The sequence below is a fragment of the Micromys minutus genome (assembly GCF_963924665.1).
Source record: "Micromys minutus genome assembly, chromosome: 26".
Lineage (NCBI taxonomy): Eukaryota > Metazoa > Chordata > Mammalia > Rodentia > Muridae > Micromys > Micromys minutus.
The window spans coordinates 3,590,235-3,608,873 of record NC_137961.1 but is presented as its reverse complement, the minus strand read 5'-3'; the positions used below and the strand labels follow the sequence as shown (position 1 = coordinate 3,608,873).

At 46.9% G+C, this 18,639-nt stretch overlaps 1 protein-coding gene across 3 annotated transcripts in view; it reads right to left on the bottom strand.

The window, feature by feature from the left end:
- SLCO5A1 (solute carrier organic anion transporter family member 5A1) overlaps positions 1 to 18,639 on the bottom strand; it is a 110,428-nt gene that overhangs the window by 50,940 nt on the left and 40,849 nt on the right. For all 3 annotated transcript variants that reach the window (XM_080938638.1, XM_080938640.1, XM_080938639.1), the window contains exons 3-4: positions 11,993 to 12,125; positions 7,302 to 7,513 (exon numbers count right to left, since the gene is read on the bottom strand). In XM_080938638.1, the coding sequence (XP_080794764.1) occupies positions 7,302 to 7,513; positions 11,993 to 12,125 (345 nt within the window). The remainder of the gene's footprint in view (positions 1 to 7,301; positions 7,514 to 11,992; positions 12,126 to 18,639) is intronic.

The following is an 18,639-nucleotide window of genomic DNA, read 5'->3' as shown; positions in this document are numbered from 1 at the left end:
CATCCTCTGCTACATATGGTGCTGGAGCCATGGGCACCAGGGCAGTGAGGGGGGAGTGGGTGGGTGGGAGGGGGAACATCCTCATAGAAGCAGGGGGAGGGGCGATGGGAGAGGGGGAGACCTGGAAAGGGATTAACATTTGAAATGCAAATACATAAAATATCGGGGGAGGAGTCAGCAGGTCAAGGCACACCCTCGCTCGCTTAGATCCGGCACATGGACATTGCCGTCCAACTTCTGAATGGAGACTCCTGTGTGAGCGCCACAGCCAGCCTGCACTGGGTGGAAAGTGCAGCTCTCTCTCACTCTTAGAGATGCTCTGCCAGGCCTATTGCTACTTGTCTTTTAGCTCCTCATCCAGACGCCCGCATAAAAAGGGGGCGCCCTGACACAAGAAAACAAAGAGAGGCTCAAGGAAAGGAAGGCAAATCGGAAACAAATTGGAAATGGAGAGAACTTAAACAGAGCAGAACATGAAAAGCAAAGGAGGAAAACATGGCCATAGAGTGAGTCTCCTGGTCAGCAAGGTAAAAAGTTCTCCTCTTTCTCCATCACCATCACCCCTACCACCAGCAGCACCATTATCACCATCATCACCATCATCACCATCATCACCATCACCATCATCATCATCATCATCACCACCACCATCATCATCATCATCACCACCATCATCACCATCATCACCATCATCACCATCACCATCATCATCATCATCACCACCATCATCACCATCACCATCATCACCATCATCACCACCACCATCATCATCATCATCACCACCATCATCACCATCACCATCATCATCATCATCACCATCATCATCATCATCATCATCATCATCATCACCATCCTCATCATCACCATCATCACCAGCACCATCATCAGAAACACTCTAGTTTCTCTGTAGGAAACAAAGCTTTTCTCACTATTGTGTATCATAAGAAACAACAGATGTTTTGTGTGATCCCTCAACCCATAACATCTGGAGGGCCAGATCCCCTGAACTGGGAATCCTGGGGCTTCCTGGTGATGGGACGGAGGATCAGTCTGAGAGCCGCTGTGCCGAAGAAGGCTTATGAAAAGGCCATTGGGAAGCCATCCTGGGGCAAGTCCTGGAAACCCAACAGCGGCCTCCAATAACAAGTCCAGAGCATCAAACTCCAGCGCAGGGCAGAGAGGCTGGCGCACGAGGGGCCGGGGCAGTGTGGCTCACACCCGCAGCTGCTGGGACCCACGTCGCCCGCCAGAACCCTCTGACTTCCTAACCCTGGCGCCTCTCCGCTAACTCCTGGGCCTGTTACCGGCCTTCAGGCCCTGGCGCTTCTCCCTCCCTCCGATGGCCGATCATCACCGCCAGCATGACTGGGTGTAGACCCCGAAGACACAGACATACCCAGGCGTATGCTGCTGTTTCCCGGAGAGGCCTGGGGAGCTGAGAAACCCGTCCTGAACGACATCCGTTTTGATGAGTCTGGATGTTTTCGGATCTTAAGATAAACGGTCGGTTGAGCTGAGCGTTTATAAAAAATTTACTGAGTTCCACTTGGTGGGGTTAACTCAGTGATGTGCAGGATGAGCAGAGTCGGGGTGGGGACCCCTTACCCCCAGGGTGGGAACCCCTTACCCCAGGGTGGGGGGCTGTGCCGGGGAGACGAGAATAACAGAACTCTTTCCGTCTGCCCTGAGCAGGTGAGGACTTGTCCTGTCATTGCTCATAAACAAAACCACGGAACCCAGCCGCGTGACCCTTATGCTGTGAAGAGTGTGATCAGCATCCTAGAGATGACCCACAGTCTAAAAGAGGGGGTCAGAACGCATCTGCCTACACCTCTCTTTCTTTAAGCACCCTGAGTCTTCTTGGGGGTACCAAGGGGCGGCCGTGGGTGTGTGAGAAGAGCTGAGGGTGAGAGCTCAGCATCAGGGGGGGACTGGGCATGTTTTTAAGTAGGCTGAGGAGGAAGGAGTTTGGGGAGGAGCATCCTTCACACGGGAATGGCAGCTGCGAAGGCGTTGGGGTCAGCGTGCCGGGACCAGCAATGATCCCGGGGCGATGGAAGCGTGGTTTGTAGATGACACTGGAAGAAGCTGAAATGGAAATGCGCCGTGGATTACATCCGGGAAGCCCGTGGGGAAGGACGGAGACACATTTGCCGGACTTCCCTGGCTGCTAAGTGAACAGCGCCCAGGCAGGCTGGGGGACGAGGGCTCACAGAGCAGGTTGGTTTTTCCCGTGTTCTGGGCGAACTTCACCTCGGCTCTGCCCACAGCTTTCTTGGCGGGTCCTCCCTCCATCCCACTCCTTCCCCTACCTGACCTCCCTCTCAGGATGTTTTTGGCAGCTCCCTGGGAGGGAGAAATTCCAAGAAAGGCTGGGGTGCCTGCAGCCAGGTTCTCTGCAATGCGGACCCAACACACGCTCACGCACACGCACATGCACACGCACTCCTCCCAGCCTTACATCCAGGAGCCCACCACATATGCTCAAGAAACCTATTCAGCATTCCCGAACCCATCTACCCTTCGCACTTGATTCTCTACCTGGGACTCTTGGCTACCCCAGCCTCTACAGGGATCAGGTGACCTGCCATGTGTCACCTTCCCCTATTCTTCCATTAAGCGCTCAGTCTCTCACCCTCAGTCCGTCCCACCCCGTCTTTGTGGCTCTTTTATGGTGCTGGGGATGCAATCCAGAGCCTTGGACATGTCAAGGGGGACTTTCTACCGCGTGGTTCACGACATAGTCTGTCTGTGCTCCAGTCGCCCCCAGAGAATTCTGCAAAACACACCTCACTCATTTCATGACGGCTACAACCAGGTCTGAAAGCTTCTATGGGATCTGCCCCGTCTTTATCCCCCACCACAGCCTGCCCTGCCACCAGCACTGGGCTGAGTGCGAACTGCGACACTTGAGTTTTACAGATCCTGGGGACCCACTCAGCAGGCCCTTTATTGGCTGAGCTGTCTCCTCAGACCCTGACGATGTCCTTTAGTGATGGCAATAACTGCAATAGTAAAATGACCTCACTACTTGGTTATGATTATGAACATATTGCACACCAACACAGACAAAATCCTAACTAGGAGAAATTCCATTCTGTGTTGAACTAATAATAGGAAACGATTAAGATTAAAAGTAGGCACAAAGAAAAGTCAGCTGCCACCTTTCGTATTTTCTGTGCAGAAAGACGCTCAGATAAACGGAAAAGGTCTTAAAATTCTAGGCCTCAAACCACAGGAACATCGATCCACTTAAATATTTTACGTGTTTTATTTTTGTTAAGATTTTGATGGAATCAATGTTAAGCTCTTTGTTGAAAGGCGACGCAGACGCACTTAAGTTTTGACTTTCCTCTTTGTGGTGTTTTACAACAACCTCCGTCTACATAATTTATAAGAGTCTAGAAACCCGAGTCAGATGTTCCCGACTTATGCACCTAAGTGAGGAAGAGTAGGAGCACAAGGGATTTTCTTCCAGCAGCCTCCGCCAGAGCCTGGAAAGGCCAGGCCTCCAGCTGGGTGTGCTGGCTGCCTTGCTAGTCCCAGGTTTGTGGGAGGCTTAGCAAGGGGTCATTTAGACCCAGAGGCTCCCAGCCAGCTTAGGTGACATAGCAAGGCCCCGTCTACAAATAAAAAAACCAAAGGACGCCATCCTGTAGAGCCTAAATCATTTTCCTTTTAAGGAACTACAAATCGATAGCTGGGCTATCAGTTTCCTCTTTAAAAAAGCTGGTATTGATGGGTACACACATACACACACACACACACACACACACACACACTAAAGATGAAAGGAAACCCTGCTCCATACAACCAGAGGAAAAAAGGTACTCGGGACTCAAACTCCCATTTGACTCAGAATGAAATCTAAACCGTTCTGTAATTCAAGACCTTTGCCAGCAGCCTTGGTTCTGTGGTGCAATCATTCCAAGCCTGAATTCATACCCAGTGGTTTCGTCTGACCTTCTGCAAGCCAGCTGAGATATCAGAATGGCCACTTTGCAGTAAGTACTCTGAGGAACATCAGTGTGTCCAGATAAATGAACTGGATTTAAACACTTGGCTTAAACATCCTTTCAATACCATCGGTATAGTTTAAGAGATTTTAAGCCAGAGATTTTCAGTATGTCCCATCCAAACAGTGTTTCTGTTTAACAAGTAAACCAGGCTGGGTGTGGTGGATTATGCCCACAATCTGAACTTTCAAAGACTGAATACAGACGATGAGAGTTCCAAGGTCAGTTTCAGCTACATAATTAGTGTAAGGCCAGCGTAAGGTACACCAGATTCCATCTTCACCTTCTGACTGCAGCCAGCTAGAGAATCCATTTTGTATAAGTAGAGTTAAGAATTAACAGTGTGTCCCACCAAGGAGGTTTACACATTGTAAGGCCAGCGTAAGGTACACCAGATTCCATCTTCACCTTCTGACTGCAGCCAGCTAGAGAATCCATTTTGTATAAGTAGAGTTAAGAATTAACAGTGTGTCCCACCAAGGAGGTTTACACATTGTAAGCCAGAAAGAGGGTAAACATGAGAATTTACCAGATATGTGAGCAAGAAAATCAGACTGAAACTGATTTTATAAACCAGCTACACAAAATGTTTAGACTCCCCCCTCCTCTCTCTCTCTCTCTCTCTCTCTCTCTCTCTCTCTCTCTCTCCTTCTCTCTGTTTCCCTGTCTCTCCCTCTCTCTCTGACTCTCTGTCCCCACCCCCACACACATACCTGATGATCCACACCTATGTAGAAAAGTCAGAAACCCACAACTCTTTACAGTATAAAAAATAATGAATTGGCATGTAGCATTCCATAAGTAAGTTTTAAATTCAGAATAAATTCCTCTCATTTTGATATGATGTTAGAAAGCCCCCTACACCCCTCCCAAAAAAGCTTTGTAAGTTTCCAGAAACTTTAGTAAAAGAACATGGCAGAGATCCGTGGAAAGATTCGGGGCAGCTGAAGTATCTAGAAAAAGCCTCAGGGCCTAGAGAGATGGTTCAGCGGGGAAAGGCATTTTCAGATCTTGAAGAGGACCTGAGTTTGGTTCTGAGCACCCGCATAGCAGGCAGGTAACAACCTCTGATTTCCATTTCAGGGGATCTCGTGCCCTCTACTGGCTTCTGCAGGCAGCAAGCATGCCAGGCAAAAGCACACATACACATAAAATATAAGGAATACTTTGTTAACAAGAACATCAGCAGGTGCGTGCACTTTAGCACCTGATATCAATATTCCCTTCTCCCATCCAGCTCATATATTTCACATTGAAGCCCTGATTTATAAAATATAAGTACATCTAACCATGCCTTTATCTCTTCCCTTGAATCTACTTTGTTTTCCCCCAAATTAAGATTCTAAATATATTTGCATGTTTTAAATTACTTAATACGGACTTTAACTTAATTACATTGTAAAACCAATTGTAGGGGCTGGAGAGGGAGAGATGGCTCAGTAGTTAAGTGGTACTGATGTTGTAGAGGTCCCAAGATGAGTTCCCAGCACCAGCATCAAGCATTTCGCAACTTCTAACTTGAACTCCAGGAGACACAGCTCCCACTTCTGGACTCCAAGGGTACCTATGCCTACACGGCCGTGCACGCACACACACACACACACACACACACAATTAAAAGTGAAATAAATCTTTAGGAGAAATCAGTTTCTGTGATCGTCACAATGGTCCAGAATGAAGCTGTGAAAGTGGCAGGCTAGCCTACAGAAGAGCTCAGGCTGAAGAATCACTTTGTGCTACAATTGTATCCGAAGTCAGTTTAACAGTTACAAAAGAATACATTGTCACAGCATCATGGGGAGGAGGGAGATCACATCTACAACTTAAATGGAAAGAAACAGCTCTTTTCCCCCAAATACTGACCATTGCTTTTAGCCAGCACTCTTTAGTAATGCTTTAGTAAGTCTTCATCCTTCTTAGGCTGTAGGGACAACTTATGGCATATTAGTAACTTTCTCCCTTCTGTCTCACTGTTTGTACAGTTAAAATGCTGGAGTCGTTCTGTCATGAGCCTTTATTTGATAAATGTCATGCTCTATAATGTATGTAAAAGTTAATTCAAAGAATTCAGGGAGTAAAACTGCAAACAGTGAACTCATAGGCTCCTTAAACGACGGGACTGTCATCCGACAGGTCAGTTAAGTTGTTCAGGTTTTACATTGTTTAATCTAACTTTAATGAATTTATTATTGTTATTTATTGCTGCTACTACCACCACCACCACTATCTCACTCTCTAGATCTGTCTGGCTTAGAACTTACAAACCAAGCTGGTCTCAAATTCACAAAAATCACCCTGCCTTGGCCCCATCCCTGCCCCCACCCTAAGATTAAAGACGTACTAAACTCATTATTTTTAGGAGAAATAAAAAAGAAAAAACCAGGATAGTCCCTTCTACAAACATCTTCTGCCAACACAGCCACACAGGACAACTGAAGGAGTCACTAAAGAATAGTACTCCTGTCTAGTGACTTTTCATGCTCAGGTAAGGATCGCCCTATACTACCAGACTGCTTCCCTAAGGCGAACGCTCCTTTTCACAATGTAATGTTAGAAATCAAGCATGAGAAACTGCAGCCATTTCTTATATTGTTTAATCCGTCATCTACTAGTCATTTTTGCAAAGCACACTCGAAATGAATTGATAGGACTTATGTCTGTTTGGAGGTTTTGTTTTTATTTTTCACTATTAGTGTGTGCAAGTGTGTATGATGTGTGCACGTGAGTGTCAGGCTCGGGTCACCTCACGTGCACTGAGGTGAGAGGACAGTCCTTGAGAGGGATTCTTTTCTCCCACCATGGGATTCAGAAATGGCTCTCTGGTCCTCAGACTATCCCTCCTTTTAAAGATTTGCAAAATATAAGCCTAACTTTTTATTACTGTTATCAAATTCAACAGATAAAGGCGCTCACTTCCGTTTCTCTTTTGAAGACTAGCTCACAGCACAGTGGGTCCCGTTGAAACTCGCTATACGCCTCTGTCATTTCGTTTTGTCTGTCTTCTCACTCCCTGTCACTGCCCCAGCCTACACCCTCGGTCCCACACCGTCCCTCAGAGAGGTCATTCTCTCAAATTCCTAAAGTGACATTTGCGGCCCTCCCTCTCCAATGCAGTCCTTATCTGGCCAGTGAGCACCAAACATCTTCGGGGGACACTGGTGTGGGCCCTGCTGACAGTCAAGCTAAGGACCCCGCCCTCTACCGCTGAGCCACACCTTGGCCCGCACTTGGCAAAGCACTGGCGTGAAGTACCACGTATGGATTCATGCAAGCGACATACTTTACCTCTGACATTCTTTCCGAAGCCCATTGAAGAAACCTTTTTGTGCACTTGCTCGCTCCTGTTTGATTTCTCCTTGATGATGTCATCGTCGCCAACGACATCAGCAGAAAATCTTTTCTTTTTCTTGTGTCGAGGCGGAAGCTTTTTTGGAAAAGTAAACATTGGGAATATCACAAGAAGCATTGCAGTGGCACAAAGAAGGAATCCACTCCACCTAAAAAATCGGGAGATGTCAGTGTGTTTATACAGCTTCAGTCTGCGAGTGAGAACAAAGCAGAGAACAAGGTTCGTGAGGACAAAAGTGCAGAGAGATCATTGAACCCCCATCAGTTATAAGGCAGAAGAAAACCCCAACCAGCTAAGAAACTTGCCTTTCTGTGGTATGGATGGAAATATTCATAATTATACTAGGACTATAGTGACTGATGACTTAACCGCTTGATTAGGATGTCATGCAAGAAATCTGACTCCTGATTCACACAGTGATTCCTGATATAGTGTGCATTTTTTATTAGATACTCTGTATTTATATTTGAGATGTTATCCCTTCCCCCATCCCACTCCCATCCCCCCACCCCTCCATTTGCCCTCACGAAGGTGCACTCCCTCCTATTCACCCTCTCCACCCCAGTGCCTTGGTTTCCTCTGCATTGGGAAAACATGCTCTCCCTGGATCAAAGGCCTCTTCTCACATTGACGCCAGACCCTGCTGTCTTCAGCTACCTATGCAGCTGGAGCCATGGTCTCTCGTGAGTGCTCAGTGGTTGGTGTTTTAGTCCCTGGGAGCTGCGGAGGGTTCGGTTGGTTGACAGTGCCGTTCTTCCCGTGGGTAGTGTGCATTCCACGGCAGCATTTGTTGCTGTTTTTCTTTGTTTAAGCCTGAGTCTCATGTAGCCCAGACTGGTCTCAGTTGGCTGCTATCTCAGGGCGACCTTGACTCTGTTGTCCGCTTCCTCTGCCTCCCAAGCGCTAGATGACAGGTTCAAGCCACCACACCTGGCTACAATGAATTTACTAGAACAATGGACTGTCTCACATGCTTTGAGGAGCAATAAACACCACCCCCATTTTCTGAGACAGGGTTTCTCTGTGTAGCCCCCCGGCTGTCCTCAAATACACCTCGTAGACCAAGCCGGCTTCAAACTCGCAGAGATCCACCTGCCTCTGCCTCCCGAGTTCTGGGATGGCTCATGCCAAACGAATAAGTCATATCAAAGGTGGTTTGGTTTTCCGTCTTTCTGATGCTGGCGATTGAAGCCATACCCCCACTCTACGTCCGGAGTGCACTCTTTAGTGCTGCTGCTGCTCACACACTTTGTGAGTGCTTAAGCGTGCACTGCACATCCCCACTGACTCAGTCCTCCCAGTCTGCAACAAGCACGAAGGACATCAAGACATTGAGTTCGTCATTTTACACGAAGAACTTAAAATGACCGTAAGCCAGGGTCCAGTACATAAATGGAAAGGAATAGGTTTAAAATGGGAGGCAGGTATTGACGGTGAGGAACACAGCTGGGTCAATATGTCTTCCTCAGATCCTGGCTGCTTACAGGCCCTTATCAATCACTCCTCATAGTGCACCCCATTTGCCCTCTGACCTTTGAGATCCCCACGCCTCTCCACCGTCTGTCTTACACCCTCCCTCCTTGAGACGGCAGGCGGTGGACTCAGGGCAGTCATGAGTTGCAGCTTAGATACATCTGGGTTTGGACCCTGTCTTCACCACATACTAACTAAACCTCAACTGGGGAACGCCTCCATCACACTGATACGTGTGGGCAAGTCTGTGGCCATTTTCTTGATAAATGGCGGATGTGGGAGGATCCAACCCCACTGCCGATGGTTCTGCCCCAGACATGTGGCCCGGAGTTAATGAGGGAATGGTTTTACTTTTTCCAGTTGAATTTCTCAGCTGAAAGTAAGGCTTCAAAATACTTCTGAGAGTCATCAAACCTAAGTAAATGGTGCTTATAACCGACCTAACTAAGTATCCACGCCAAACCAGCAGATAATGTGCAGCAACTGCTTTGGTTTTGTTTGTAACGTAGATACATTCTCAGTCTGGGTCCCCAGCCTTGCCCTAGCCTGAGATAATGCTGCCAGTGTTCACACAACCATTCAAGATGCTCCTGTTTTTAAAATATTGGGATGTTTTGTTTAATACTAATGTGTGCATGTGTGGAGGTCAGAGGGCAACTTTGTGGCAACAGCCCTCTCCTTCGGCCTTTACATGGGCTCCCGGAAGTGAATTCGGGTAGCAGGCTTGCACACCGAATGTCACCCACTGAGCTATTTTGCCAGCCCTGATACAGTCTAACGGCCCAGAGGAAGGGACGAGTCACAGCAAGTAAATAAAGACGGGAGAGCTGCGGCTCAACCGAAGCAAAGGCAGCTCACGTTCTTCAGTAGCCTCAAGGAACGAGCATGGAAGCGTCCACAGGAGTTGGAAGGACACGCCTCCATAACTGTTAACATCCAAGAGCCTAGATCTCCAAATCCTCCTCAGGAAGCCTTAGTCAAGCCAGCCGCAGGTAGGCAGAAGACGGACAAATGTCCCCATTCCTGTCAGTTCCTTCACCCAGCCTGCCACCTGAGACTTTGTTCAAGTAATCCCCCCACCCCCGTGGATGTTAGCTGCCTGACCTATGAGATGCCATGTTGTTAAAAGCTCCATTTGATTGTTAAGAGGCCTAAATGAGTATGTGTGTAAAACTCTTACTATAATGTCTAATAAATGCTGGCATAATATCTCTCTTCACTCCTTTAGCCTCTACGCAACAAAAACTTATCTTTGCTTTTAAGTATTGCAGTCCTATTACCAGCCCGACTACCGAATAGAGAAAAAACAAACAGAAACCCTCTAATTCATTTAAAAAAAAAAAAAAAAAAAAAAACTGCGCTAAACTGACAGTCATTTATAGAATTAAGATTAAACTACGAAGCAGGTAGTTAAAGTTATCTGACTGTTGCTAAATTTCAAAGCAACGGTGATGCCTTGGTCTGGGGATGCAGGTCCATAATTCCAACTACTCAGAAGGCTGAGGCAGGAGGACCGCAAGTTCGAGGCCAGCCGCGGCTACAAGTGAATCCAAGGCCAGCCTGAGTAGCTCGGTGAGGCTGGCGGTGACAAGAACAAGGTAAAAGAGAAGACGGGGAACGTCTCCTAAGGACAGAGTGTTTGCAGCTTGCTCGGCTTGCCCTAGACCCCGATTCAGCCGATTCGGCCGGGTCAGAATCCTCACTCTGCCTAGCCCTCAAAGCGCTTGCTATTCCCCCACCCCGACATTCCTAGGGCACTCCTCTTTGTATGGCTCAAACGCTCTGTAGGCCAAGTCCATGAGGGTCATAGTCCCTCTACCTTCAATGAGGGTCACAATAAAAACCAAAACTGTCAAATCAAACTGTTAACTGTGTGGAGCACCTTTCCTACCAACCACAGAGGCACATGGCTCTTGTCCTATCGTAAAACCGGATAAAGCGTTCTATACTTTCAGCTACTGGCTTTGCTCTCATAAAGAGAGAACTTGTTTTACTCAAGTTGAGACCCAGGCAGAGCTAAAACACAAGTCTGGCTCTGCAGATAAACGGTATGCCACCTACTGTTGAAATTCCCCAGAGTCCAGAGCATCACTTATGTGGCAGGACTCTTAGAATGTACGGCACATGTGTGTGTGGGGGGGGGGGGCTGTTTCCAAAAAGAAACAGAGTGGAGGAACAGAAATGTAGGGCTGCAGATCTGAGCCTGAAAGAACAGGCACACACTACATAGCTTTTTGTCACCTCCGTACCAACCACTGTCATTAGGAAAGAAGGACTGTCAACTGGGGAACGCCTCCATCAGACTGGTGGGTGGGCAAGTCTGAGGGCAGCCTACTGTGGGTGGTTCCAGCCCTAGGCAGGTGGCCCTGAGTTAGGTAAGGATGCAAGCTGAGCAAGCCATGAAAAGCATGTCAGCAAGAGTCATCCTTCCATGGTTTCTGCTTCAAGCTCCTGTCTTAAGAGTTTCTGCCTTAGCTCCCCCTCAATAACGGGGTATACTGAGCAAACTGACATAAATCCTTTATTCCCCCAAATTAGGCTTGGTCAGTGTTTTATCATAGCAACAGAAACCTAAGGAGAACAGGAAGTATTTTTTTCTCCCAGAACGCCATGATGCTTTTCCTGCACTCTGCCTTGGACACAGCGACCCAGACGCGTCTGTTAGCTTCCTATTGGTGCTCAGACAAGCTACCTACCACACGTGGCCTGACTCACTCAGCCAGTGGGTCAGCTCCTGGTTCTGAGCCGTGGGTATCTGCTGCACACCCTCTATGAAACCCTAACTTCTGGAGGCCCTTCCAGCACCTTTGCTCACAGCTCTTCATCCATCTTCAAAATGAACTGCTGGGATCTCCTCTTCAGCCAGCAGACCTCCTGAATCTGACCACCTCCCTCCCCCTTTGCCTGAGATGCCCTCCCCGACAAAACCCTTAACATGACCCTCCCCATCAAAGTCCCCTCATCAGAGAAGGCCCCATATTTATAAGCTCTGGGGATAAAAAAATGGCTGTCTGTGGGGGAAATTATTCTCCCTACCATCTATTACAGGTAATGCCTTCTCCCTTTTTTTTGGCTGGGGAGATTCTAACTGTGGAATGGTCGTGACTGACCCTCTCTAGGAAGAAGTGAAATAAAGAGAGTGGGAAATACTCACCAGTTCCCGATGAAACGAGGGTCATTCTGATCAAGGTGAACGGGACTTCTGGGATCCACATAAAAGCCAATGAGTAGCCCACCAAGTAGGTATCCTACTGCGGGGCCGAGTGCTCCCATGACATACATGATGGCTGAGGGGAAAGGGGACAGATTGTGACGTTACACAGGACCTTATATGTCACAGCGGTACTTGATGACTATCTGCTGACAATTGTCAACTTCCACCCTTCATGTCAGTGTCCTGAGTCACTTAAACGAGCTTGCAGTTGCTAATGCTTTGGATTTTAATGCGTATCCAGGACACTCTCTCGGACCGCTGCATTAAATGCTGACTGTGTATAATGTGTTTCGTTGTGGCATTGTCATACATACACCCGATATATTTTTATCATATTCATACCCTTAAATCTGTTCCCTTCATGCCCAGCCCCCTCCTCTTCCCACCTAGTCACGCCTCTGCCTTCCTGTCTTTAATTTCTTTATGGATTAATACATTTCATCATGGTTGCTTACAGGATCCTGGGTGAGAAACTTTAACTCAGTTTTGGAAAGTAGAGACCCAGGCTACTTAATAAGGCCACATTGACTAACCAAAAGAAAGGAAAAGAGAGAGAAGGGAGGAGGGCAGAGGAAAGGAAGGATTCTCCAAGAAGAAAAAACAGGAGGTGTCATCAGTCACAGCTGGAGCATTCTAGCAACACAACAAATCTGAGGGTTAGAGTCATCCTGAAGGCTGGATTCACTTGAACGGCAGACAAGAGCAGCCGTTGTTCAAGTGTCCACCCCCACTAATGTTACTAACTACCATTTCATAATCAAACGAGGTTTTAGAATGCTCATTGCTAATTGAGAAAACTTATTTTAAAAGAGTAAATATCTGTAAATGACATTATTCAGGAAGTCTATGTGGAAGCCATCAACCAGAAAAAACAGTTTGTTAAAGCCTGTCTATAGAGCTGGGTGAAGATGTCTCACTGTACACAGGTCAGAAAGGCAGTCCCTAGATTCAAAGAACTTTTGCCATCAAAATAGATTTATGGCAAAGAAGAAGAAGGAGAAAAAGAAGAGGAGAAAGCGGAGGAGGAGGAGGAGGAGGAGGAGGAGGAGGAAGAGGAGGAGGGAAAAGGAAGAGGAGAAGGAAGAAGAAGAGGAGGAGGAAGAAGGCAATGAAGAGGATGAAGAAGAAGAAGAAGAAGAAGAAGAAGAAGAAGAAGAAGAAGAAGAAGAAGAAGAAGAAGAAGAAGAAGAAGAAGAAGAAGAAGAAGAAGAAGAAGAAAAGGAGGAGGAGGAGCAGGAAGAAGAAGGTTGTTAGCACTATTTTGTTAGGTTTGTGAGTCAGGGCAGTCCTACAGGCTAGCCCTGACCTTGAGCCCTCTTGCATTATCCTCTAGGTTATGATAGCACAGGAACATGCCACCATTTCTGCCTCTGCCTCATTTATCCACATTTCTATTTTAACTTCTAAAATTTTAAATTGTGAAATGCCAAGTTGGAACCTTGAGGTGGGACATGAAATTCCTTGAAAATGATTGAAAACTCCTGACCCATTTTCTCCTACTGAACTCCATCTTTGGGGACAGATCCATAGACATGTTCAAGTCACTGCTGCACAAAAGACATGCATGTTAAGACATTTCCCATTTTACCTCTGTCATTCGTGTGTAACCACCAAATAGATGGGAAGCTTAAGCACCTAGCCTTCAAACGGCGTGTCGTTAGCAGAAAATTATCAGAGTGGCTTCACTAGACTTCACTATCTATACCTGAATAAATTTCTATGCTGTCACGGCTGTTAAAATCATGGACAAGACCAAGACTTCAATGTAATCCTTTCCCTCACCTTTCACACGGCTACAAATATAAGTCACGGTGCTCGTTTAACAGGATCACCCACTATTATACTACAACTGTGCTTCCATTGCCCTCGGAAGTCCAAAATAGAGGCAAGAATATTGGTGACTTTGACAAACACCTTGACAACTTGTCTACAGTCTCCTCTGTCAGCCAAAGACAGGAAGCGCATCTTTAAGGTATAGGAATTCCTGTATGCACGGGAAGATAAAATTAAGGTTTGCAATGTCAAGCAAACCACACCTACTTAGAACTTCACCCTATAATGAGGCCAAAGTGGACATGAGTCGTCATCCCCAAACAGTTCTTCTGGCATGAAAGAGGCTATCTTATTCACAGAGATCTGGAAGGGGTGCTCTGGTTCCGCCCTTAACACCTGGGCACAATGGCATATGTGCACAGCCAACCCCACACAATTACGCAGCAGACAGAGAATCTATCAGACAACAGGTACTAGAAAACCTCAGCTACTTCATCAACTAGAGGTGAGACTTAACAAAATTCCGTGGTGTGATGTCTCTCTGCCCCTCCTCCACAATGGTCCCTATTGGTACATGCATTCATGTGTGGCTGAGCACTCTGAAAATCTTGGTGTAAACTTCCCTAACTATGTAACCCCTCTAGTCTATATGACTTCAACCAAGTACCACATGGGAGGTGACCTCAAGATCTCCTAGCAACACAAGATGCAACCTGGTCTCTTTCATCACAACTGCTGTGGACTTTGAGTGTCAGGGAAGATTAACGGAGCAAACAGTTCTGTAGGTGATCTTGTTGGGACATGGAGGCCCTGACTCCCTACTTAGGCCTCTGCTTTTCAAGCACTTCCTCCCTAAATGAAAGTATTCCAAATGAGTTTGTGTTTTACAGGCTGGAGTTTTCACTGGGAGAGGTCTTGGTGCCTTTCCTACTGCCCCGAAACAAAGGTTTCTCTTCAAGTGTGCAAACCTCTGTAATAATTACCTCGAGTGTGTCCTCAGCTACCTGGCAACTTAAGATTAGCCCATGCTGCTTTCTTGGCCAAACTGTATATTTTTCAGAGCTTTCTGATCTACTGGCGGCTCACTGTAAATTTAGATGGAAACCGTATCACCATGCCAGAGGCTAATGTTATGTTCTCATAAAAACTTCCTCTGTAGGAGGCAGAGCAGAGTCTCAGCAACTAGCAGTTCACATGGCATAAGGGGTTAAGTAGAATGGTAATTCTCTCCCATGATACCCCATGTTAGGGGAACAGGTGCCTTCTAAATCTGAGGTCTCTGTGGAATGATCACTGTCACTAGACAAACCAGGACACTGAAGACTTCAGTGGATAGGAAGAGGAGGCAAGGTCATCCGGGATCACACTTTCTTGAATTTCCTCAGCCCCTGTCCAGTTGTCATTCCCATTTCAAGAAGAATTAAAAGATATTCCTCCTTCATCACAAAACCCATGGGCTTCATTGAAGGAGTCGCAGACAAGGTTTTGCAGGTGAGCTGATTCCAAGTCCATGGTGTAACTTTTTAAATTCTACAGCCCCTGTTGGATTCTTCCGCCCATGTGAGTTGATGTTAAGGTGATATATGATTGGATGGTGGAGAGGTGGGCGAAGAAAAGGCTATGAAACTGGAAGAGGAGAAGAGAAAGTGATTCCAGGAGGAATGAGGATGGAGCTGGAGAAAGCAGACCGAGGTCCAGGTGGTCTTAATTGGCGATAAGTAGATATGAATATTTTTAAGGGTTTCTATAGGTCTTTTCACCTCATATAGAAGGGCAGTTTGTATCTTTATCTATTGGATGTAGTCTTATTGTGCAGAGGGTTTGTGGATTGAGAATTTAATATATAAACCTGCCTAAAAAGCTAGAGCACTGGTCATCAGATGTTTCTCTCGGCACATCTCTATATAGACAAGGTTGTTGTGATTATTTTCTATGAGTCCATTTATCTTATCTAGGTGGGCAGTTTATATCTTTGTCAATTGGTTGTAAGCTGATTATGTAGAGGGACTGTTGGAGAATTTAACATATAAATCTGTTTGATGCATTATTGATTGTGGAGTCATGTTTTTACCGGGCGGTGGAGGACAGTGTGTGAAAGCAACACCCAGGACAAAAGCAGCCAGGGCGGGTGGAGTGGACCACACCTGGGTCAAAATAAGCCAGTGTCTGTGAGTACTTAGAGGCAGCATGGAGTTGCTAAGACACAGATACCCCACAGTTCTATGTGGCCCTACGGGAGCTGGCACTAGCCTGGGATAAAAGGTTATCCACCATTTTAAATTTACAGCAACAAATACATGCCAAAACATGGAGCCATTTCAAAATCTCAAATGCAAGATGGAGGCCTACCTATTGCCTCATCCATAGACCTCAGTGCACAGGAAACTGGGTGAGCAAACTGACAGATGCTCTCCCCTGAAGGCAGTGAGGTCTGCCAGTGACAGCAGTGGTTTCTTTTGCTGCGCAGTGTCCTGTGGAAATGTTGACCATGGAGGAGAGAGTCTCTTTCTCTGGGCAATGGAGGCAGATGCCAACACCTAGGTTGGGGAGTCAGGCATAGTACATGGCATTCCCATCTCTCCCTGCTTTGCTATGTCTCTCCCGATGAAGTCCGTGGGATTCTGAGAATCCAGAATGTGGTTACTGGAGACCTGTCTGTCCAACTCATTCCTGCAGTGTCCAGAGGCTGAACACCCAAGGTCACTTTCCCTTTCCCTCACATTCTGCTCGTTTATAGGCAGAATTCATTAAGAGAACTATTACCCTCAGCTAGGACATCCTTTTGTCCTGCCTATTGAGTCTGTACGGCCTCTTCTTCTAGTCAAAGCAGGCCCAGCTCCTTTTGGCATACGCCCCTTGCTCATCCATTCGATCTTCATAGCCTGTTCCCCACTGGGCCGTGTCCTGCATGATTCACTGGTAACTGGTGACCAAACCAGGCCAGTCAGATGCTGTCCTCATCCCAAAGATTCCCTTCATGCCCATGTGGCCCAGACTTCTCCAGAACTCTGGTCAACACCACTCTACAAAGCAGCGGTGTCTCCCCATGGGGACTACACGGAGCTCAACACCAGCCGTCACCACGTTCTATTGCCCTGCTTATTGGAATTTCCTTCAACACAAATACGTGGCATGTACTTGTTGATCTCTTGGCATCTGCCTCTCTCACAGGAATGTCGGTTCTATGGGACCAGGGACTATTCTTCATTACCTCGTTATCGATGGCAGAGAAGGGGCCGGCCACAAACTGATAAAGACGTGTTGAGTGAGACACAATGTAGACTCGAGCTGTGAATCTTGAGTGAATAAATAAAAGCAGTTGGGCCTTCATCCTTATGGCAGAGTCTGAACAGTAAACTACTGAACAGTAAGCCTGCGTTCTGGGGGCCCTTGTCTATCCTTGAGAGCCTTCTATTTCTCCTCCCATCCCAGAGTCTGTGACTTACAAAGTGGGTCCCTGTTGTTTACAGCCACAGAGCTCTCAATTTTGCCTTTGCCAGGCTTGGCTCATCATCAGCCTCTCTAGCTGGACTTTCATGGGACCTCACAGCCTCCTTGCCGCTTAACTGGATTGCCACACAGACACCTGAATTTGATCTTTCATTTATCAGCGTCTACATCTAAGCTGATCCCTGCCTCCAACATCCCTCTACACTTTGCATACGGCTCTCTACACTCCCATGGTGTGGACTGATGTTAAGGTGATACATGATTGGACAGTGGAGAGGTAGGCAGAAAAGGGGTAGGAAAATGGAAGAGGGGGGCGGAGGAAAAAGGGAAATCAAGATGGAGCTGGAGAAAGCAGACCTAGATCCTGGTGGCCGTAATTGGCGATAGTAAGATATGAATATTCTTAAGGGGTTCTGTAGGTCTTTTTATCTCTTCTAGAAGGGCAGTTTATATCTTTGTCCATTGGATTTAATCTTATTGTGCAGAGGATTTATGGATTGAAAATTTAATATATAAACCTACTATGAAAAGCTACCAAGATTTAGAATCATGTTTGTGCCAGGCAGTGGGGTAAAGAAACACACCAGGGGTGGTTGTATCCACCCGGGACAGAAACAGCAGGGCAGGTGGAGTGAACCACCTGGAAAAGGAATCCCCTGGAGAGGACGGCTTGTGGGTCAAGTGACAGGGTTTGTGCGCTTGGCTCCACACCAGAGCCACATCCATGGAGTGAAACCTCGGGGACCAATAAAAAAATAAGCCATCCTTTAAATATGTAGCACAACACCATGGGACCAGGACTTGCTTTCTCTGGTGTCCCATGGGACCATCAGGAACTGAGACAGACAGTGCATTAGCTATAAATGTGAGCTGGGTCCAGACTCAGAATCTGAGCTTGCATCTAAAACCATGCCATGGTCTTGTGTTCTACATACATGCCTAAGGTCCTCAAATGCCTATTGATCACATGGGACACAGCGATGAGGGGAAACATGTCACATGTGCTTAGTGACACAGCTACTGAGGATAAGAGCCATCAAAAGCGGTCCACACATCACTGCGATATCACAGTAGTGATACCAACACTCATTCTGACTGAGTTCACGTCCCTGGGAGATAGCCAACAGACTTCCCTGTACCAGAGCGTCAGATTTAAAGAGAATACCCCTCTCCTCACACCAGACACTCACCAGTACAGGGATAAGGACCCTCTATTCTCAGTTATTTTGAGAAGTGATCTTTTTTTTTTCCTTTTAGAAGATTTAATTACTTTGACATAGGCCTGACAGCAGAAGACCAGCTGCCACAGCAAGTTGGGGGACAATCTGTCACCTGCTAAGGCAACCAGGGAGCATCTCAGGTTG